The following is a 17,692-nucleotide window of genomic DNA, read 5'->3' on the forward strand; positions in this document are numbered from 1 at the left end:
TAGTCAATGACATCCAAATCAATTCCTAACTTTTGTGTAATGTTAACTATTTGGTCCCTCTCCATTAAAATGAAATGAGCATAAAAATAAGAGACTGCAAACTTACAGATTCACCAGGAGATCAACTAATTATTTCCCCCACTATAAAAAGTGACAGCAATCCCGAGCTGTCCCGAAGGTGGTACCAAACAGCCTGCTACATCCTTTTTAAATCCAACTCTGCATCTCGAGAGGCTGGGTTACTGTCCAGCTTCTCCCCTTGCAGTGATCTTGTTTGTTTACAATAATCCTGTTAGAGTCGTAAACCTAATGCGGTAATGATTTATTGATGAGTCAACGCTAAACATAGCACCGAAATTCTAGCATGTTCCAGTTTGTGCTTTCTCATCCTCCTTTAGCCCCAGATGAGCATAAATAGGTCATAAAAAAGCCCTGCTGTTTATGAAATCTTATGATTCCTCTTGCCGTTCAGTACTTGGCTCCTTCGTGCCTCAAAGGTTAGGAGACTTGAAGTTTGCGATAAACTTCTAATGAGTTTTATGTTTCTTCTTCAGCAAAAGGAAATTGTTATAAGCATTCAAAGAAAAAACCTGTGGAGGACCGGGTGCTCAAGAAGTTTTGGAGAAATTGGCTGCATGTGAAGATTCGATTTTTGCTCCTCCATTATAAAAGGTTAATCTACACCAGTTTCAGCCTTAAAATTGTGTTATTTCAAGCTCTTTTCTGGACAGATATTGACAGATAAGAACTATGTGTCTCCAGTATAAGAAGGTATCTTAATAGGTATCTTAATAAATCTGGGACTCCCCACCATTTGACCTTAGAAGCTTCTCGGATGAGAGGTGAAACGTCTTCAAGCAACTTAAAGAAGTCCAGACGCTTTTCTTTGCAAGCTCCTTTGACTACGATGACCTGGATGACTGAGAACCTTCACAGACGTATCTTAATAAGACGCTTTTAAGTGGACAGGTTTTCATGTTAGGCTGCTCAGAATGAGTGTAGGTGCCGAAAAAAGGTGTAAAAAGCAGATTTCAGGAACAGAGGAGTCCCAGAGCAGCTGCAAGTCTTTCAACAGGGAGCATGAATTTGTAATGCTCTCAACTCCGTAAAAATGTCTGTCAGAATATTCTTTCATGTCCTCGGAAATCCTCCTGTGCATAATGCTGCCTTGTTTATCGCTGTTTTGTAGCAGTTATTCTGCCACTCAAACCACACTCTTAGCAGAGAGAGAAAGATATGTATCAAGTGGACTTCATTCATAAAGGGCAGATCCCAGGTGGCAACCTGTAGAGCTGCATGACTGCAAAGTAACCTGACATTTAAAATATCCTTCACTGCAAATCCTGCAAATATGAAAGCTTGGGGAACAGACACAACTGCAATTCATTAATCTGTTCATTTGCATAAAATAGCTAATATCCACCACTAAATGTCTCTGACGTTCACTGAGCGAAAAGCCACTGCATGAAATCAGACGAATGCTCATAAACAGACACTGGCCTTACGTCAAAACCAGTCACCACCTGTATTTCCCAGTATCAGCAGTTATGACATAATTAAGAGCTGAGCAAAGCTTAAAAACATACTGATATGAAACATGGGACAGAAACTGGCCAGTATGAAAACCTGTCCAGATTCCAGGTTTAATGTCATGATTACATGACACTAATTACCCACCGGAGAAACCTACCATCTGGCTCTGCATCGCTCTGAGAAGAAAGTATGTGACACTCCACAGTCCTATGCTCAGACTGAGACATTTAGAGGACATCTAATGGACTTTAATGGGTTGGTGGAAGTTTTTTCTAAAGTGCTACATTGTGGTTAGCTATGTACTGGACGTGTAGTACAGTGTGGATGGTAAGTGGGCTTTTGTACATGTCATGGACTCATGATATGGGTTTGAGCCCATTATTAACGCTCATGCTCCGTGTGTGTCTTGTGAGTATTGTGTATGGTTTAGCAAAAAACATCCGCATAGCTTCCCATGATTGGATAACCACGGCAGGAAGTAATAAAGCTGATTTTACGCTACATAATGACTCATTTAGATGACATGATCCAAATATGTCTGAAGGCAAACTTCAGGGTTAAACACTTGGAGGACACCCAGTGTTCCCAGTCTATAAAACTGATTTGTTTGCACATCTCTGGCTCTTCTGCCGTGCTTCTTTATGGTTATGTCTTTTCATTCTCTCATGATACACACACACACACAATTTCAATCTAATGCAGGTGCTGCACAACAGATTTTTCTGATCTTCAAGCTTTATTTTTTGGCTGCGTTTGATAAACAGCGTGCCTCCTCCTTTAGTCATGGCCCTTCTGAGCCAGGTTGTGACACTAGAAAGCTTCGCTCCAAGGCATACTCGTGAGTCAGTCAATCTCATAGAGGAAGATATTTATTACTTCGATTCCTGGAAGACACATAAAAGTGACCGAAATAGTTGTGTACAGAATTTAAAAAGAAGAAGAAGAAGAAGAAGAAGAAGAAGAAGAAGAAGAAGAAGAAGAATGGCAGTAGTTGTGTAGTGAGCTGTAAATGTAATCTAAATATAAAACACTATGAAATAATGTCATGCCATTGAAAACTACTTAAACAATAATTTTGTTCGTCAGCACGATTTGGGTATTTTCCTCTAAAAGACCTGCTACATGTGGAATAGAAAAAATAGAAAAGGCAAAAAAAAATAAAAAATAGGAACAGCAAGAACAGATTTCAACCATGACATCAACAATAGTGATGAAATATGAATGATGTAGACTCCATTTTCATTTTGTTTTACCTCAGGGGTTATAACACTGTGTAAAAACACATTATAATATATAAACATAAATATACATATATAAACATTAAAATGCATATGCTCTGGGGCATTTAGATTTCTCAGCAGACCTCCGTGTGAATGTGCCTGACACGTAAAACATCAGTGTACTGATCTGTGAGATTATAGTTAACATCAGTGCAGTGGCCTATAAGTACAGTAAGTGAATTCACTGTGCACTGACCTCTGTGTACGCTTGGTATACTGTACTTTATATAATACGTGTTTATTCACCACGCCATATGCACCACAAAATAAATTAAACTCGTGTATGTATGTTTACGTTGATGTAATCTAATTTGGGTTTGGTTTGTTAGTTGCTAACGCATGCATTACAAAGCTCCAGGGTAAAATCAGTTTAGTGGAAGTTCCTATACATTCACCAGCCACTTCATTAGGTACAACTGCTTTAATGCTCATTTATGCAAAAATCAGCCAATCACATGGCAGCTACACAATGCATTTAAGCATATAGACATGGTCGGGATAACCTGCTAAAGTTCAAACCACGCATCAGAACGAGGAAGAAAAGTGATTTAAGTGACTCTGAACATGACGTGGTTGTTGGTGACAGACGGGCTGGACTGAGTATTTCAGAAACTGCTGATCAGCTGGGATTTTCCTCCACAGACATCTCTAACATTCACAGAGAGTCATCTGAATAAGAGGGAACATCCAGGGAGCGGCGGTTCTATGGAATAAAATGCCTTGTTGATGCCAGAGGTCAGAGAAGAACTGCTGCAAACTGATAAGAAGGCAACCACCACTCAAATATCCGCTCACCACAACCAAGGTTTGCAGAAGAGCATCTCTGAGCCCAGCACAGCAAACCTTGAAGCAGATGTGCTACAGCAGCTGAAGACCACACTGGCAGCAACCTCTATCGACTTAGAACAGATAACTAATGCCCGATCTTATGAATCTTGATTTCTGCTACAACATTCACATCACAATCACAATTTTGTGTAAACAACATGAAAGCACGGATACTTCCATCCTTGTTTTAAAAGTGCAGGCTGGTGGTGTAATGGTGTTGGGAATATTTTCTTGGCACACTTTGAGCTCCTTTGTACTACACGACTGTTGTTTAAAGGCCACCGCATACCTGAGTATTCTCGACCTGAGTATCCAGTGTACCTATCTTCTGACAACACATCGGGTCATGAAGCTCAAATCATCTCTACTTGTTGAAAGCATGCAACAAAAAACTATAAAGCAGTATTGATGTAACTGATGAAGTCGCCAGTGCACGTGTGTCTTCCATGTACCGCAATCACAGTAAATGTCATACGAGTATGTCAGTGCTCCACCTATCCACAACACAAACTGCCCCAGCTCACAACATCTGTGCAGTCTATACATCACTATCAACACATCCTTAATTTCTAAAGTGAATCTAAAGTGTATACAATGTGTATACAGTGACAAATATGCCAATAATTATCACTAACTCCTTTTTTTGTTTTTGTTTTTTCTTTGCTTTACAGTCTCATTTGGGTTATTGTTTAGCTTTCACAGTGCAAGTAGTATATAATTTAGTAATTTCAGCATTAACATGTAAAATATCAAAACCCTGAAATTGAAGCAGTAAAATAGAATTTAGCCGTCATTCATTTTATGAAGTATCAGAGGTTTTTCTTTGCCTTTTCAAACTGTCTGCTGAGGTAAAGGACTATTCAACAAACTCCTTCAAACACGATGACGCCATGGTGTCTTTGTCTCAGGCTGGAGTTTGCTGTTCCAGTGAAGCTCTGTTGTGCAGTCAAAACTGCTACACACATTCACTACTGGGAGTTTGCCAGTACAAGCACAGTCTCTGCTGCTGGCTACAGGAGCAGTTGGGGGGTGGTGGGTTACTTTGCTCAAGGGCACCTTGAACTGATCCTGTTGGGGTGCCAAACAGTGCTATTGCTGCCACAACCAGCTGACCCTAAAAGCCAGTTTCATGCATGTGTGTTCGTGTGTCCTTAAACTGTTGTCAGCACGCGCATGAATGGTGTGTTTAATCTCTACGAACACAACAATTACCCAGAGAACCGACAGACTGAGACAAACTGTCAAAGACAGCATGAGAGTGAAATGGAAAAGGAAGACAAAGACAGCGAGGAAAGAAAGTATGGACGAGTGAGGGAGTAAGAAAGCAAGACGGGCAGAGAGAGGAGAGACGTCCCAGAACTCTGGCGTACATAGATATTATTCATTGAGAAGATATGAATACACCCTCAAGTGCAATGCTTTGAGCCACCTGAGAGTACACACACGTACTTATGAACACAGAAGCACACAGAAGTGCTGTACACACGCAAATAATGCGCAAGCACGAGTAGGAAGAAAAGCTGTTGAAGCACAGACATAAACTACACTCGCACACGCCTGCTGATAGTATACAACACATTCAGTACATGCACAGCCACGCACCAGGAGAGGGAGGAGGGAAAGAGGAAAACTGAAAAGAGGAGAAGTGGAGTGAAGAGCAGAGCTGAAAGGGTTTCATCATGGAAGAGGAACAGCCCATGAGAGTTAGGTGAGGAATGCCAGGAGGGAAACTGAAGAGGAGGAGAGGATAACACATGAGTGAATATGGAATAAGGGAAAGGAGGGAAACAGAAAAGGAGAAGAAAAGAGAGGACGAAGGGAAAGAAAGAGGGAGAAACTGAGAAAGAAGATGGCTGATGGAGGAAAGCCACAAAAATGGACAGAAGAATTATTACAAAAGATGAAAATGAAGAATTCATTCATCCACCCAAAGATGGGTTGAATAAAAGGAGAAGGAGAAGAAAGCGGTGGGTAGAGGAGGGACGGGCAGTCACAGATAACACACAGCACACAATGAAAGTGACAGCTTTGCTCCGAGCTTGACTCTGGCTGACTGTTGTTTCATTATAATCTCATAACTGTCAAATCCTGTAGCAATGGAGAGAGGGGAGAGAGAGGAACGAGGAGAGAGGGCAAAGCATGCTCATCGTGAGAGAAACACAGTGAGAAAATTGGAAATGAATCCATAAGTCTGGTTCAAGCGAGCTGAGCGCACACTGTGATACGCCAATGGAGACAAGGGTGAATGCACACAAATATACAAACATACATGCAGTTGTGACACATACACACACACACACTCAGCAGTTTTGCTTGTTGCCGGACTTCTTCACTTACTCACCGTTGCTCCTCTTTAATCGCAAGTTAGTTCATTTGTTAAAAATGGGCAAATTCATATTAATTCCTTTGTTCACTTGCACTTTTGCTCACACTGCAGCTCATTTACTCAGTGACTTATTTATTGACCCAATCGGCCTTTTTTTAATGATTTTTCTTTTTAATCTTCGGTTTAAATTGAGTGTGACAGTAAATCCCCAGCCTCAGGGGCGGACTGAGATAACAATTCAGCCCAGGACCTCATCCTAGGACATTATGTCTATCCTACACTAAAAGAGCAGTTATTATGATCATATGTAAGTTAAGAACGTGACATTGGGTTTTAAATTTCAAATATTGTGAATTATGAGTTTTGTTGTTACAATATTAAACATGGCCAAAGTCATAAATACTGAGGTCAGTGTGTGTACAAGCTGAAGCTTCAGACTGCTCCAAATGCTCTAGCTCAGATAGTTTCTTCTAGTCTTGGACCTGTATGATGTCACTGAGAACAGATATCCTTAATATAGTTATCTCACATTCAAAGCTCTGACTATGAGTGACTCATTCACTCAGCCATGTTCATCCCTTCACCTCCTCCATCACTTATTTCTTGGTTGTTTGCTTTAATTTACTCAGTCCTCTTACTTCCTTCTTTGCTTGGATCCCTCACTCGCTCATCCAAAATGACATCAAGTGGAATATGTATAAACCGTGATCATTGCTGGTATCAGAACAGTGTAAATAGGGTAGGAGGTCACACACAGTCCCCAGCCAGCGTTCATCTACTAATGTTTTGTGACAGAATACAAACACAGCACTATCCAGGTCCTTAAAACAACAATGCTGCACTCGTTTCTTTTCCTCTTCCCTTTCTTTGTGTTCAAAAGGCTTTGATCATTAACATCAGTATCTTTACTGACTCCCTAAAAGGGCTTTATTCTTTTATCCCGAAGCTAAGAGAGAAATACACACAAACAATCAACAAAGTGTGAAAAAAAATATCTTAAAATATTCATTTAAGAAAAATACAAAACAAAACAGGAATTCAGTTTAATCTCGTTCTTCAGCGCATCTCACGGCTGCGTGATGAACAAGTTATGTTGAGAAGCTGACGGAGGCTGATCCTGTGGCATATGTCATCAGGAGAGACAGCGCATTTGCGAAGCAGTAAGACAATTTAATGGGATATCAGGGATATCTGACTCTTCCTGTCAGAGTCATGCACGCTCTCGATTCCAGGCTCGATAGATTTTTAATTGTGCAAAATTGCTATGGCAACTTGGACTGCACTTAGCCTGGATCCTGCCAATCAAACTGTGTTTGCAGTGCTGTGATATTGATCTCTGCTTATAACTACAGTTCCCATTCCACCAAGAAAAATGCCTAAAACAAAACACCAGTTATACGCCAAATGCTAACAACAGTCTGGAAAAATGGCAACCATGGTGACTGATACAAAAATTAGATATGACATCACATTAAAGATTATCCTCAGCAGCCCATCCTTTGAATGTTTTCACTGCTCAGTTGTGTTTTCGTTTCCACAGAAAGTCCCCATTACACAGAAAACGTGTCTTTCTCACTACACTTTGAAAATGTGTTAGGCCAACATCAGTCTCTTATCTCGCATTCTTTCAGGTAAATGTAACCTGAATAACAGCTCGATTTCGATCAATATTTCTCTTTTATCTGTCTATACTGCTCTTTTTTGGCTTTGTCTCCAGTAAATCATTGCGTCAGCATGGCATACATGCACATGGGATGGGTTTCAGACAGCCCACTTAAAAATACGTTTTAAAACATGTATCTTTGATAAGGACAAAAGAAAGACACAAAAGGAAAAGGTAGAAGTAATGCAAAGAGCTCAGCCAAGTGACATGCAGCCTTGTCATCCCACTTTCTCACTCACTTACAAACCTGTGGCGTTGGACTCCTTATCGTCACAATATTTTTTTACACTGAATAAAGCTGCAGAGCAACCTAAACCAACTGCAAATACACACTCACACACATGCACCCTCCCTCCCTTCTCTCACTTTTTTCCTTTCATGGTCTCTTACCCGTGACGGAGATCAGCATGGGAGCCACCAACGGCCTGTTGTTATCCAGTTTTCGGCTCAGTCGGATCTCTCCGCTGGTGTGATTCAGGAGCAGCAGGTGAAGCTCATTCCCCCTTTCGATGGTGTAGTACAGTCTGTCTGACACGTCAGGATCGTGGGCAGGTACCCTCCCTATTACCCCGGTGGGGAAACTGTTGGACCGATTGGACACAAAGTTGTTGAAAATGATTTGAAAGTCTTGTAGAGTTGGCCTGTTGTCGTTCTGGTCCACCAATCGGATTCGGACAGTAGCACGGCTGACTAAAGGTGCTGACGTGGCCTGGACCACAATGACATACTCGTTGCGCGTCTCATAGTCAAGATCAATGAGTGACGTGAGCTCTCCTGAAAAGATGTCCATCTGGAAGATCTCTGGGATGTTGCCCTCTACAATTTGGTACATGATCTGAGCATTGGCACCCTCATCAGGGTCGGTGGCTGTTATCTGTGCCACCACAGAACCCACAGCACTGTTTTCTTTTACTAAAACCTCAAAGTCATCAGCGGGGAATACAGGGGCGTTGTCATTCACATCGAGGACTGTCACCTGGATGTGGACAGGAGTTTGCTGAGAGGGTACACCGCGATCAACAGCGTAAGCAGTGAGCTCATAGAATGGCACGTTCTCGCGATCCAAACGTCTGCTATTTCGGACGATCCCGGATTTTGGTTCAATGGTAAAGTCTCCACCCCCATCCTCACCGTTTTGGAAGGTGTATTGAACACGACCGTTGGCGTGTGCATCCCGATCGGTGGCTGAGATTTGGAGAATACTGGTGTAGGAAGGGGCATCTTCACTCACTGTTCCCTGATACCTGGGACTGAGGAACTGAGGAGCGTTGTCATTGACATCATTAACATTCACCTCAACGTATGTCGTGTCTGATTTCTGCGGTATGCCGTTGTCTTTGGCTGTTATAGCCAACGTGTAGGTCATCTGGTCTTCATAGTCAAGCTCTGCCTGGAGCGTTATGGCTCCTGTTGCTGGGTCGATGCGAAATTGCGGGATATTGTCCTCGAGGAAGTACGTGATTCGAGCATTCTCGCCAACATCGTCGTCTGTGGCACTGATCACGACTATGGTGCTTCCAGGTGGCTGGTCCTCGTTCACACTAACAGAGTAATGGGCGCTTTGGAAAACAGGGCGGTGTGTGTTGGCGTCTGTGATGTTGACGTGCACCTGACAGGTGTCGTGGAGGGTTCTGTCTGAGGCAGTGACAGTGAGAACGTAGCGCCGCTCCTGTTTGTAGTCCAGTGGGAGAGCTAGAGAGAGAAGCCCACCCCCTCCCGCCGTGCTGATAGCAAAGCGGTTTCTGGTGTTTCCTCCTGTTATCTGGTAGGTCACGGCACTGTTGACGTCACGATCCACAGCTGTGACAGTCACTACGCTGGTGCCAACCGCTGCGTCCTCGTTCAGTCTGACATAGTACTCCTTTTGGAGGAACTCAGGGCGGTTGTCATTAACATCCATCACTGTTATAGTCACACTGGCTGTAGCGGAAAGAGGGGGCATGCCATAATCCCTGGCCTCCACGCCAAAAAAGTAGTGCTCCACAGATTCTCTGTCAAGAATAGACTTGACGGTGACCCAGCCTGTTGCAGCATTGATAACAAATGGGGTGTCAGAGCTTGTGCCAGTTAGCCTGTACTCCAGACGAGCATTGTCACCAGAATCTGTATCAATGGCCTGGATGTGGAGGATTGAACTACCAATCGGGGCGCTCTCAAGCACTGATGCCTGAAATGGTGTGGAGACAAAGATGGGCGGATTGTCGTTGACGTCTGTCACTTGGACGCTGACAATCCCAGTGTTGTTAGAAAGGGGTGGCCGACCGTTGTCCTGTGCGCGAACGCGGAGCGTGTACTCTCGTTCGGCCTCATAGTCTAGTGGTGCCACCACCTGGATCTCACCAGTGACGCTGTCAATGGAAAACTGCCCACGGCTGTTGCCACTGATGATGTTGTAGTGAACAACAGCATTACTATCTTTGTCCCGGTCTGTGGCGCTGACACGGAGAATTTCAGAATGAGGCCTGACATTCTCCTTCACTGCCACCACATAGCGTTTCTCACTGAACTGTGGCACATTGTCATTTTCATCCAGCACGGTGATGAAAACTTTAACGGTAGCAGAGCGCGGCCCCGGATCTTTCCCCTGGTCGCTGGCTTCCACCTGCAGGGTGTAGTGTTCATTCGTTTCCCGGTCCACTGACCCACGGGTTGTAATGAGGCCAGAGCGAGGGTCAATCTCAAAGGCCGCCCGTGCCATTGTAGCTGAGTCACCAACAAACCGGTAACGAATATTGGCATTGGATGGGGAGTCTGAATCAGTCGCTCTCAGCTGTAGTATGGGATAGCCTTCCTCCACATTCTCCCTAATCGTCTCCCTGTACTCTGACTGCTCAAATATAGGAGAGTGATCATTCCGGTCTGAAACAGTGATGGACACCATTGTGGTGCCAGAGAGGCGAGGGGAGCCATGATCAGTCGCCGTGACCCGGAAGTAATGTAGGTCCATATGCTCTCGGTCAAGAATCTGAGTGGAGGTGATGAGGCCGGTGTCTGGGTGAATGTGGAAGTAGTCGGATGATCGACTGTTCATCAGCGGGGCCATTGTGTAGCTCAGCTTGCCTGCATCTCCTCCATCTGGGTCTGAGGCGGACATGATGATCACTGATGTGCCAGGCGGCTGGTTTTCAGCCACATGTACTTGGTAGGTGTACTGGGAGAAATGGGGATGCCTATTGGCTGCACGTTTCGAGCGAGACCATGGCATGAAAATCTTTCTCTCAGTCTCTCCCTGTGAGGTATCATCATCTGCTACGATTATCAGTTGTTCCAGGCTCCTCTCTCCCATTGAACTGTGCTTTTTCTTTTCCTTCCCCTCCACCTCCCCTCTGCCTCCTCCCTGGTGGCTTTCATCCCCCTGGCTTTCTTTCTTCCCTATTTTGCTATCTGGCTGTGTGATGGTGGTGCTACTGCCCCTGTCCTGACCCTTCTCTCCCTTTGCCTCATTCTCCTCTGCCTGGCTTGCCTTTGTTATTCTCCTTCCCCTCTCCCACTCCTCCTCCTCCTCTGCCCCTGTTTCTCTCCCTCCCATCAGCCGCGCCTCTCTCTGGCCCTCCCCCACCTGAAATTTTCCTCCCCAAACAGAGGCAGCAGCAACAGAGGACCCCTCAAAGCCCTCTTCCTCCCTCTGCCTTTCTCCTTTATCTCCCATCTGCCGCCCCGTTGCCTGTTTGACACCTTCGGGCTCTAGTGGCACTTGCTTACCGGGTTTTAATTGCATATGTGCACCGTCCTCGCGCGCGGTAGCTGAGCAGTCAGTGGAAATGCTACCAGAGCATCCTGGGTGAGCCATCGCTCTCTGCGCGCTTTCCCACTGCGTTTGACCAGGCCACAGCGAATTTTCTATTTCAGACTCATATCTATTTCCCCCGTCGCCTCTCTCCTCTTCCTCATTATTATTATTATTATTATTATTATTATTATTATTATTATTAGTGTTGGACTTGCTCCACAAAAACACGCGCCCAGCGTCTAGAGGAGCTGTCCGTCGTGCTGAAAGCTGCTCTACACGGGGGGAGTGTAGCGAACGCGCAGACCATGTGGTCAGGTTAACTGCTGAGACGAGCGACAGGTACTCTGCTGCAGGCTGCACTGCTGCTTCAGAGTGACTGGGAGATGTAGCGGGAAACTCAGCAGGCGAGGAAAAGCCTGAGTCACCGGCAGACTGTGTCTCTGAAGTTGCTCTCACTTTTCCAGCAGACAGACTGAGCGCTGTGACTCGTCTCCCACTTTCCCAGCTCTCGTCTGTTTCTGTTTGAGTGGGCGCTGTTTCAGTAACTTCAGAGCCAGAGTATTCAGAGTATTTTGACGCGTTTTGGGGGACGGTGGTTTTGTTGGATGGGGACTGCTGGCAGGGCGTCTCTGAAATAATGCTGCTGAGGGCAATTTGGATGAGGCGCTTCCTCGGAGCTATGCCTCCCTCGGGTGTCGTAAATTCAGCTAAATATCCACCCCCCATTTCTTCTCTGTCTAAACAACCAGAGCCACCACTGGGACCCACACTGTCCGCCCTGCTCTCTCTCCGGGTTTGACTGCTCTGCCCCTCGGTTCCTGGTGCTGATTTCCCCCGCTGAAGCTCATTATCAGTACTACACGAGAGCTTCAGTATCAGAAAAGCCAAACCATTATCCGGATAATTAGATAAATGAATGTGTTTGCTGCTGTGGCTCATCCCTCCCCCTCTCCCATCATTTACCTCTCTTTCCTTCCTTTCATGAATAACTCTGGCACGCTTAGACCTTGCTTCACAGAGAGGAGGTAACCAACAACCTAGACTGCTAATCTCCTCCAGCGCGCTACACCTGTACGCTTCCCTCCCCTCATCTCCCCCACCTCTCGGCCCTCTCCCATTCTCTCTAATGCACCCCGTCAAACCGCTATCGTCACCCCTCTCCCTGCTCCTGTTGGGATCGATAACATTATGCCAGCCCAAATGAGAACAATTGCCAGCCCTCCTGTTCACGCTGACTGAGCCATCCCAGCGCTTCGCCTTGTTGCCGTTCCTGTAAACTAGCTGTTGCTGAATGTTATGAAAATTACACACGCAATCCAATTGAGATGCCCGGACACAGTCTGAATTGTTGGTAAAAGTAGGTTTGAATGTGTTTGAAGCATCAGCGTGGGGTAAAATGTATCCAGAAAGAGAATGAATGCAGTGAGAGAAACCAGCTGGGACGAGGCCAGGTGAGGGAGTGCTGGCCACGGAGAGGGGTGGTTTGTCGGGGCACGGCCAGTGTGTCGGGGAGCACCATGCAGCAAGCAGTCTCTTCACCTCAGGAGCCCTCTCCCACACCTCTCCCCCTCTCCTCCCTCCACTTCCGGGTGCCCCGTTCAGGCCAGAGGCGTGCACAAAGGCTCCGGCGGCACCACGTTTGGCGAGGTGTGGTCGCGACGCCGGCCACCGTTGCGCGCACGCTCTAGTCCTTTGTACTGCCCGTTTTTTACCGTTTTGAACCAGCGAGGGGGTGGAAACAGGTGAAGTGGGAGGTGAAACAACGCCCTTTCTGCCCAGCCTTCCTCTTTCCACTCTCTCTCCTCCACCGACGCCATCGGAGTTCAACCTGCTCCTAATACCGGGGTGGAGTTGGAGAGTAGGTGGCGATGGAGCCGGAGGGCCGTCTGCAGTCTTCCAAAACGTCCCGACTCCTTTCGGTCCTTCTTTCCGCCTCCCCTTCGCTCCATCGCGCAGATATCCTCTCAGCGTCTCTCCCGCGCGCTGCACTCCCGAGCATCCCTCTCTCTGTATCCGCTCCACGGTCCACCTGCTTGGGCGTAGATTCCAGCTGCCCCTCGGCGACTCCCTTGCCTCCTCGCACTGGTGTTGCTGTTGCTGCTGGCTCACTTTACCGGCGTCTCGATAGCAGAGGCCCGGGGTCCATCTGTTGGAAACTCCTCCTGTATTCACCGTCCCCGGGGTGAAGGCGAACAAAGGGCCGAGGAGAAGCAGGTGGAGTGCCAGAGATGAGAGCAGGAGCGGGGTAAAGCCCGGTAGCGGTGCAGCCATTTAGTCTTCTCCTTTCTCTGTGTCTCCCCTCCTTTCTCCCTCTTCCACCTCTGCCTATTCTCTCTTTCTCTCTCACGAGTGTGCCTTCCCTTCTCCCCCGTTACTTCTCTCTGTCCTTCGTTCCGGCTATGTGGCCAGTTCCAGGACCGCCAGCACCGCCCGACACCTTCCCCCAGGCTCCCCCGTCTCTCTGTCAGCCTGGAGAGTTGGCATCTACCCGCTGTGGTCCGTGGAGCTGGAGGTCTGAGCGTTAGGAGCGGCGCGGCAGCAGCATCTCTCCTCCCGTTCATTCACATCCAACATGGCTCACACACTCACACCGACTGACTGGCTGGCTGGCTCACACACTAGCCTTCAGAGTGTGTGTGTGAGTCCGCATGTATGTGTGTGCGCGCTCCTCTAGCAGTGGCTGTGGCAAGCTACTATCCACCCATCCACACACACTCACACAATCACGCTCTCCTCCTCTCTCCTTTTCCACCCCTCCCCCTATTGCTTGCATCTCTATAGCCCCTCTCTCTCTCTCTCTCTCTGATAATGGTTGGCTCCGGTGCGCAGGGCTGTTACACAGCACCCGCGGCGGTCGCCATGTCCACAACTGGAATATGAGCTAGAAAAAAACCCTTATCTTACACAATCTCGCCGTCATCGCCGTATCAGCTGCCGTACTGCCGTCCTAACACATTTCCCCCCAAGTCTGTCACCTTTCACCTTCTAGGACTTAAGCAATGAAGTCCTAGAAATTAGACTTTGACTTTATTTTTCATGCTAAAAAAGAAAATTTTACACGAGCAGTTTTGGATGGATTATAGAAGAAAAAGTAATTTTTAGAAACTTTTACTGCAAGGGGAAAGACTGTTCAGTCTAGTCCTTCTGTAATAAATCATTTTGCTTCATTGATATATTCGGGATGTTTCATTTCCTGGAAATACATCGATTTCTCAGTTTTTTCTTCTTCTCCATTTGCATGTGCTTTGGTCTCACCCGGTCAAGCAGCATCTTATATTCTAGTGCGGTGATGTAAGCTTAGGTTAGCTCAAGGAAAAGTGACGTCATCTCTCTCTTGCATCCACGAGTAATTCACAGATACACACACACACTGAGAGAGAGAGAGAGAGAGAAAGAGGGGGGAGTCCCTGAGGTGTCACCTCCACTTTTTACTCTAAGATTATTGTGATGATATCAGTGTTAAAGGCACATGCGCGCAATCCGACAACATTCCTAATTTAACACTAATTCGCTCATGGTTAAATGGGCAGATCCATTTCCTCATACTTATTGAGAAAAAAAATTATGCAAATATGCTGGCTACAAATTTCCCCTATCTACTCACCATCTTCCCATTCAGTACCAATTTGTAATGCCGGCTGGGTGGTGCAGTTTTTCTAATGACACGGATGAAGCTGAATGTGATTTATTCCTGTTGATGGGAGGAGATGCACAAGGCGTGTCAGTCTGTTCTGGCATCAGCGCCCAGAAAAGAAAAAAAAAAAAGGCATCCAAAATCTGAGCCCTATGGTGCTGCCAGTATCTGTGGATGCATGCGCATTCACACGTCCTTGCGTTCCTTGAGTCTGTATGTTACACTGATTTCTATTACATTTGATAGAAGGTGATAGAAAGATGAAGGGAAATCCCCAAACCGGAGCAATTCTTTCATTTCTCATTCCCTTGAGGTTTTAGTCGTGTAGTCTTGTCTGACTCAGTGGTTCTCAACATGGTATGAAAATAATTTTTCCACCAGTTGAAAAATATCCTGCAATATTAAATAAAATTGCACATGTGCAGATGGGGAATGCTTACCAAATAGCATATTAAGTCACCTGTGTGAGACATCCTCAATTCAATTCTTTCCAACAGTCCAGCAGCTGGTCTTCTCATCTCCCAGATGTTGTTTAAAAAACAACAACAACAATGGCCCTGCTCCAACTTTTTTGAGATATGTTACTGCCATCAAAATCAACATGAGCCAATGTTTTTCTTAACATGATCATTTTCTCCACATTAAACATAGAATACTGTGAATAAAATGCAAGTTTATAAGATTTGCAAGTCAGTTCATTCTGTTTTAATTGGCATTTTGGGCAGTGAGAGTGGGAACTAGATTTATTTTATTTTGCAAAGGAATCCCTGCCCTAAAACGTTTGAGGAGCCCTGGTCTTAGCATGCAAAATGTAAAATGAGAATCCACCCTTACACGAAGCTCAGGCATAACTGAACCTCCTTTTTGATTTTTGTTCTTATTTAGCTAGACAGCATTTAATATATTGGACTTTTATAAGGCAACTGGAGAAACGGGTGTTAAAAATGATTGACCAAAGGTAAAATAGAGATATGATTTATTTTGTGATACTAGTGAAACAGCTGTGTCAACCATCTATGTGCATGCAACATTGTTTTCTAATTGTTCTGACTTACTGTTATTATTCAGTTAGAATACGTTGTACAGGACATTACATTCAAAGTGGGCATGATGTAAAGTGATTACACCTCAGTTATAACAGACACACACAAACACACTGGTCAAATATCGTAATGAGCTGTCTTTCCTCTTTAAGCTGAGATGTAACCGCAGCTGTGTAAATCAAATACAAATGTCACAGATAACGTTCCTGCAGTGAATGTGGGTTTATCCGTCTGTGTGTGGCTCAGTCAGCCTGGAGCCTTGCCTCTCTTTTTCTTTCTTTCCTTTTGTCCTCAAAGCTGATAGAAGCTTGGAGCACCGCCACAGCAATATGGTACTCCAAAATGCATATCCTCATTTTCCAGAAAAGATTTGGATGCACTAAAAAATAAACAAAAAAAGAAAAGAAAAGTCCTCTCCCTCCCTCTCTGGGTGTCAGCAGCCTGCCTCCACCCTCGCGCTCTGTCCCTGGGATTTGCTGCCATTTTTTTTTTCTGTCGTGCTTCCAACATCCTCGCACGCCAGTGTCAGTGAGTGTGATTACTGTGGAATGTAGGTTATTGTGGCGCAGGCTGCCGGCGTTAACAGGATTTGGAAGGGGTACGTGTCGGGGGAGCATGAGGATGTCTAGACAAGTTGTGACTAGGCAGCGTGAGAAACAGTGTGACAGGTATTATGCAGTTTACCCATTCAGCAATGACAGTTTAGATGTAATGATAGCTTTTTCAGAAACACCGCGGAAGCTTCTCTTTGCTACCCGTCAGTGAAGGTCAGAGGTCAAAGTGGCCCATGGCGCACTTAATCAGGGCAGGTGGTTGCCGACATGGGAGACTGAGCCTCCAATTAAAGCGAGGTCTTTTTTTTTTTCTTTTTGCTGCACTGTCACCAAAACTACAGAAAATGAAATAGCATATTGTTACAGCATTCCTCGCTAGGAAATTACCACACTAAGGCTGTTACAGTTTTAATTTCAGTCACTGCAGCACAATTACCAGTAATTAAATCTTATTGTTATCCTCTTTCAGTGTGAGAATGCAGCTCAGTTATGCAAAAGCTACGTTATATTTCCCGTGTCTGCAGCTGACAAAAGAAGTCTGCAGATTTCAAAGAAAACATTAACCGTTTAACACTAAATTCTTAAATTGAAATTTTATTGTCCTAAAACTGGGCCAGACTATAAAATCGCTGGTAATTAGGGATCTTTGTTTTCAGGATGAAGCAATCTGAGGCATTCAAATTTTTGGCGGCATGAGAGTTTGTGCTTGAGATATTAAGACGTAACCACTTTTAGAGCACACGCTACAAAGTAACAGAGCTCTTTGATAGGCTAATATCAAAGTGTGCATGTACAGCTCATCTTATACTCTCTATACCAATACCATGGGAGGTGCCATTTAAAAAGCATATTTCACGTAAATAAAAATTCCCTTCACATTATAACTATTTAATCCCGATTTGCCCTTGAAAGTCTTTGAGGTATTAATAGCCTCCAGTTTATCAGGGCACATAAAATCCAGACAGCAGCGAATCCACCGTTGAACATTTTCTGGCATGAAGTAATTCTGGGTCCTATTCTTGAGGATAGACAGTCAATTATATCGAGTCTAATAACAGCAGAATGTGAAAACTTGAACAGCCTGTTGGTTTAGAAACTTGC

At 45.2% G+C, this 17,692-nt stretch overlaps 1 protein-coding gene across 1 annotated transcript in view; it reads right to left on the reverse strand.

The window, feature by feature from the left end:
- The window catches only part of celsr3 (cadherin, EGF LAG seven-pass G-type receptor 3), a 117,270-nt gene extending 103,250 nt beyond the window's left edge, over positions 1-14,020 (reverse strand). Inside the window, exon 1 of the mRNA XM_087833878.1 lies at positions 8,021-14,020. Coding sequence (XP_087690004.1) covers positions 8,021-13,631 — 5,611 coding nt within the window. The 5' untranslated portion in view covers positions 13,632-14,020. The remainder of the gene's footprint in view (positions 1-8,020) is intronic.
- Between the last annotated feature and the right edge of the window lie 3,672 nt (positions 14,021-17,692).

This window comes from Neolamprologus brichardi, chromosome 20 (assembly GCF_056152115.1).
Source record: "Neolamprologus brichardi isolate AB-2024 chromosome 20, ASM5615211v1, whole genome shotgun sequence".
Taxonomy (NCBI): domain Eukaryota; kingdom Metazoa; phylum Chordata; class Actinopteri; order Cichliformes; family Cichlidae; genus Neolamprologus; species Neolamprologus brichardi.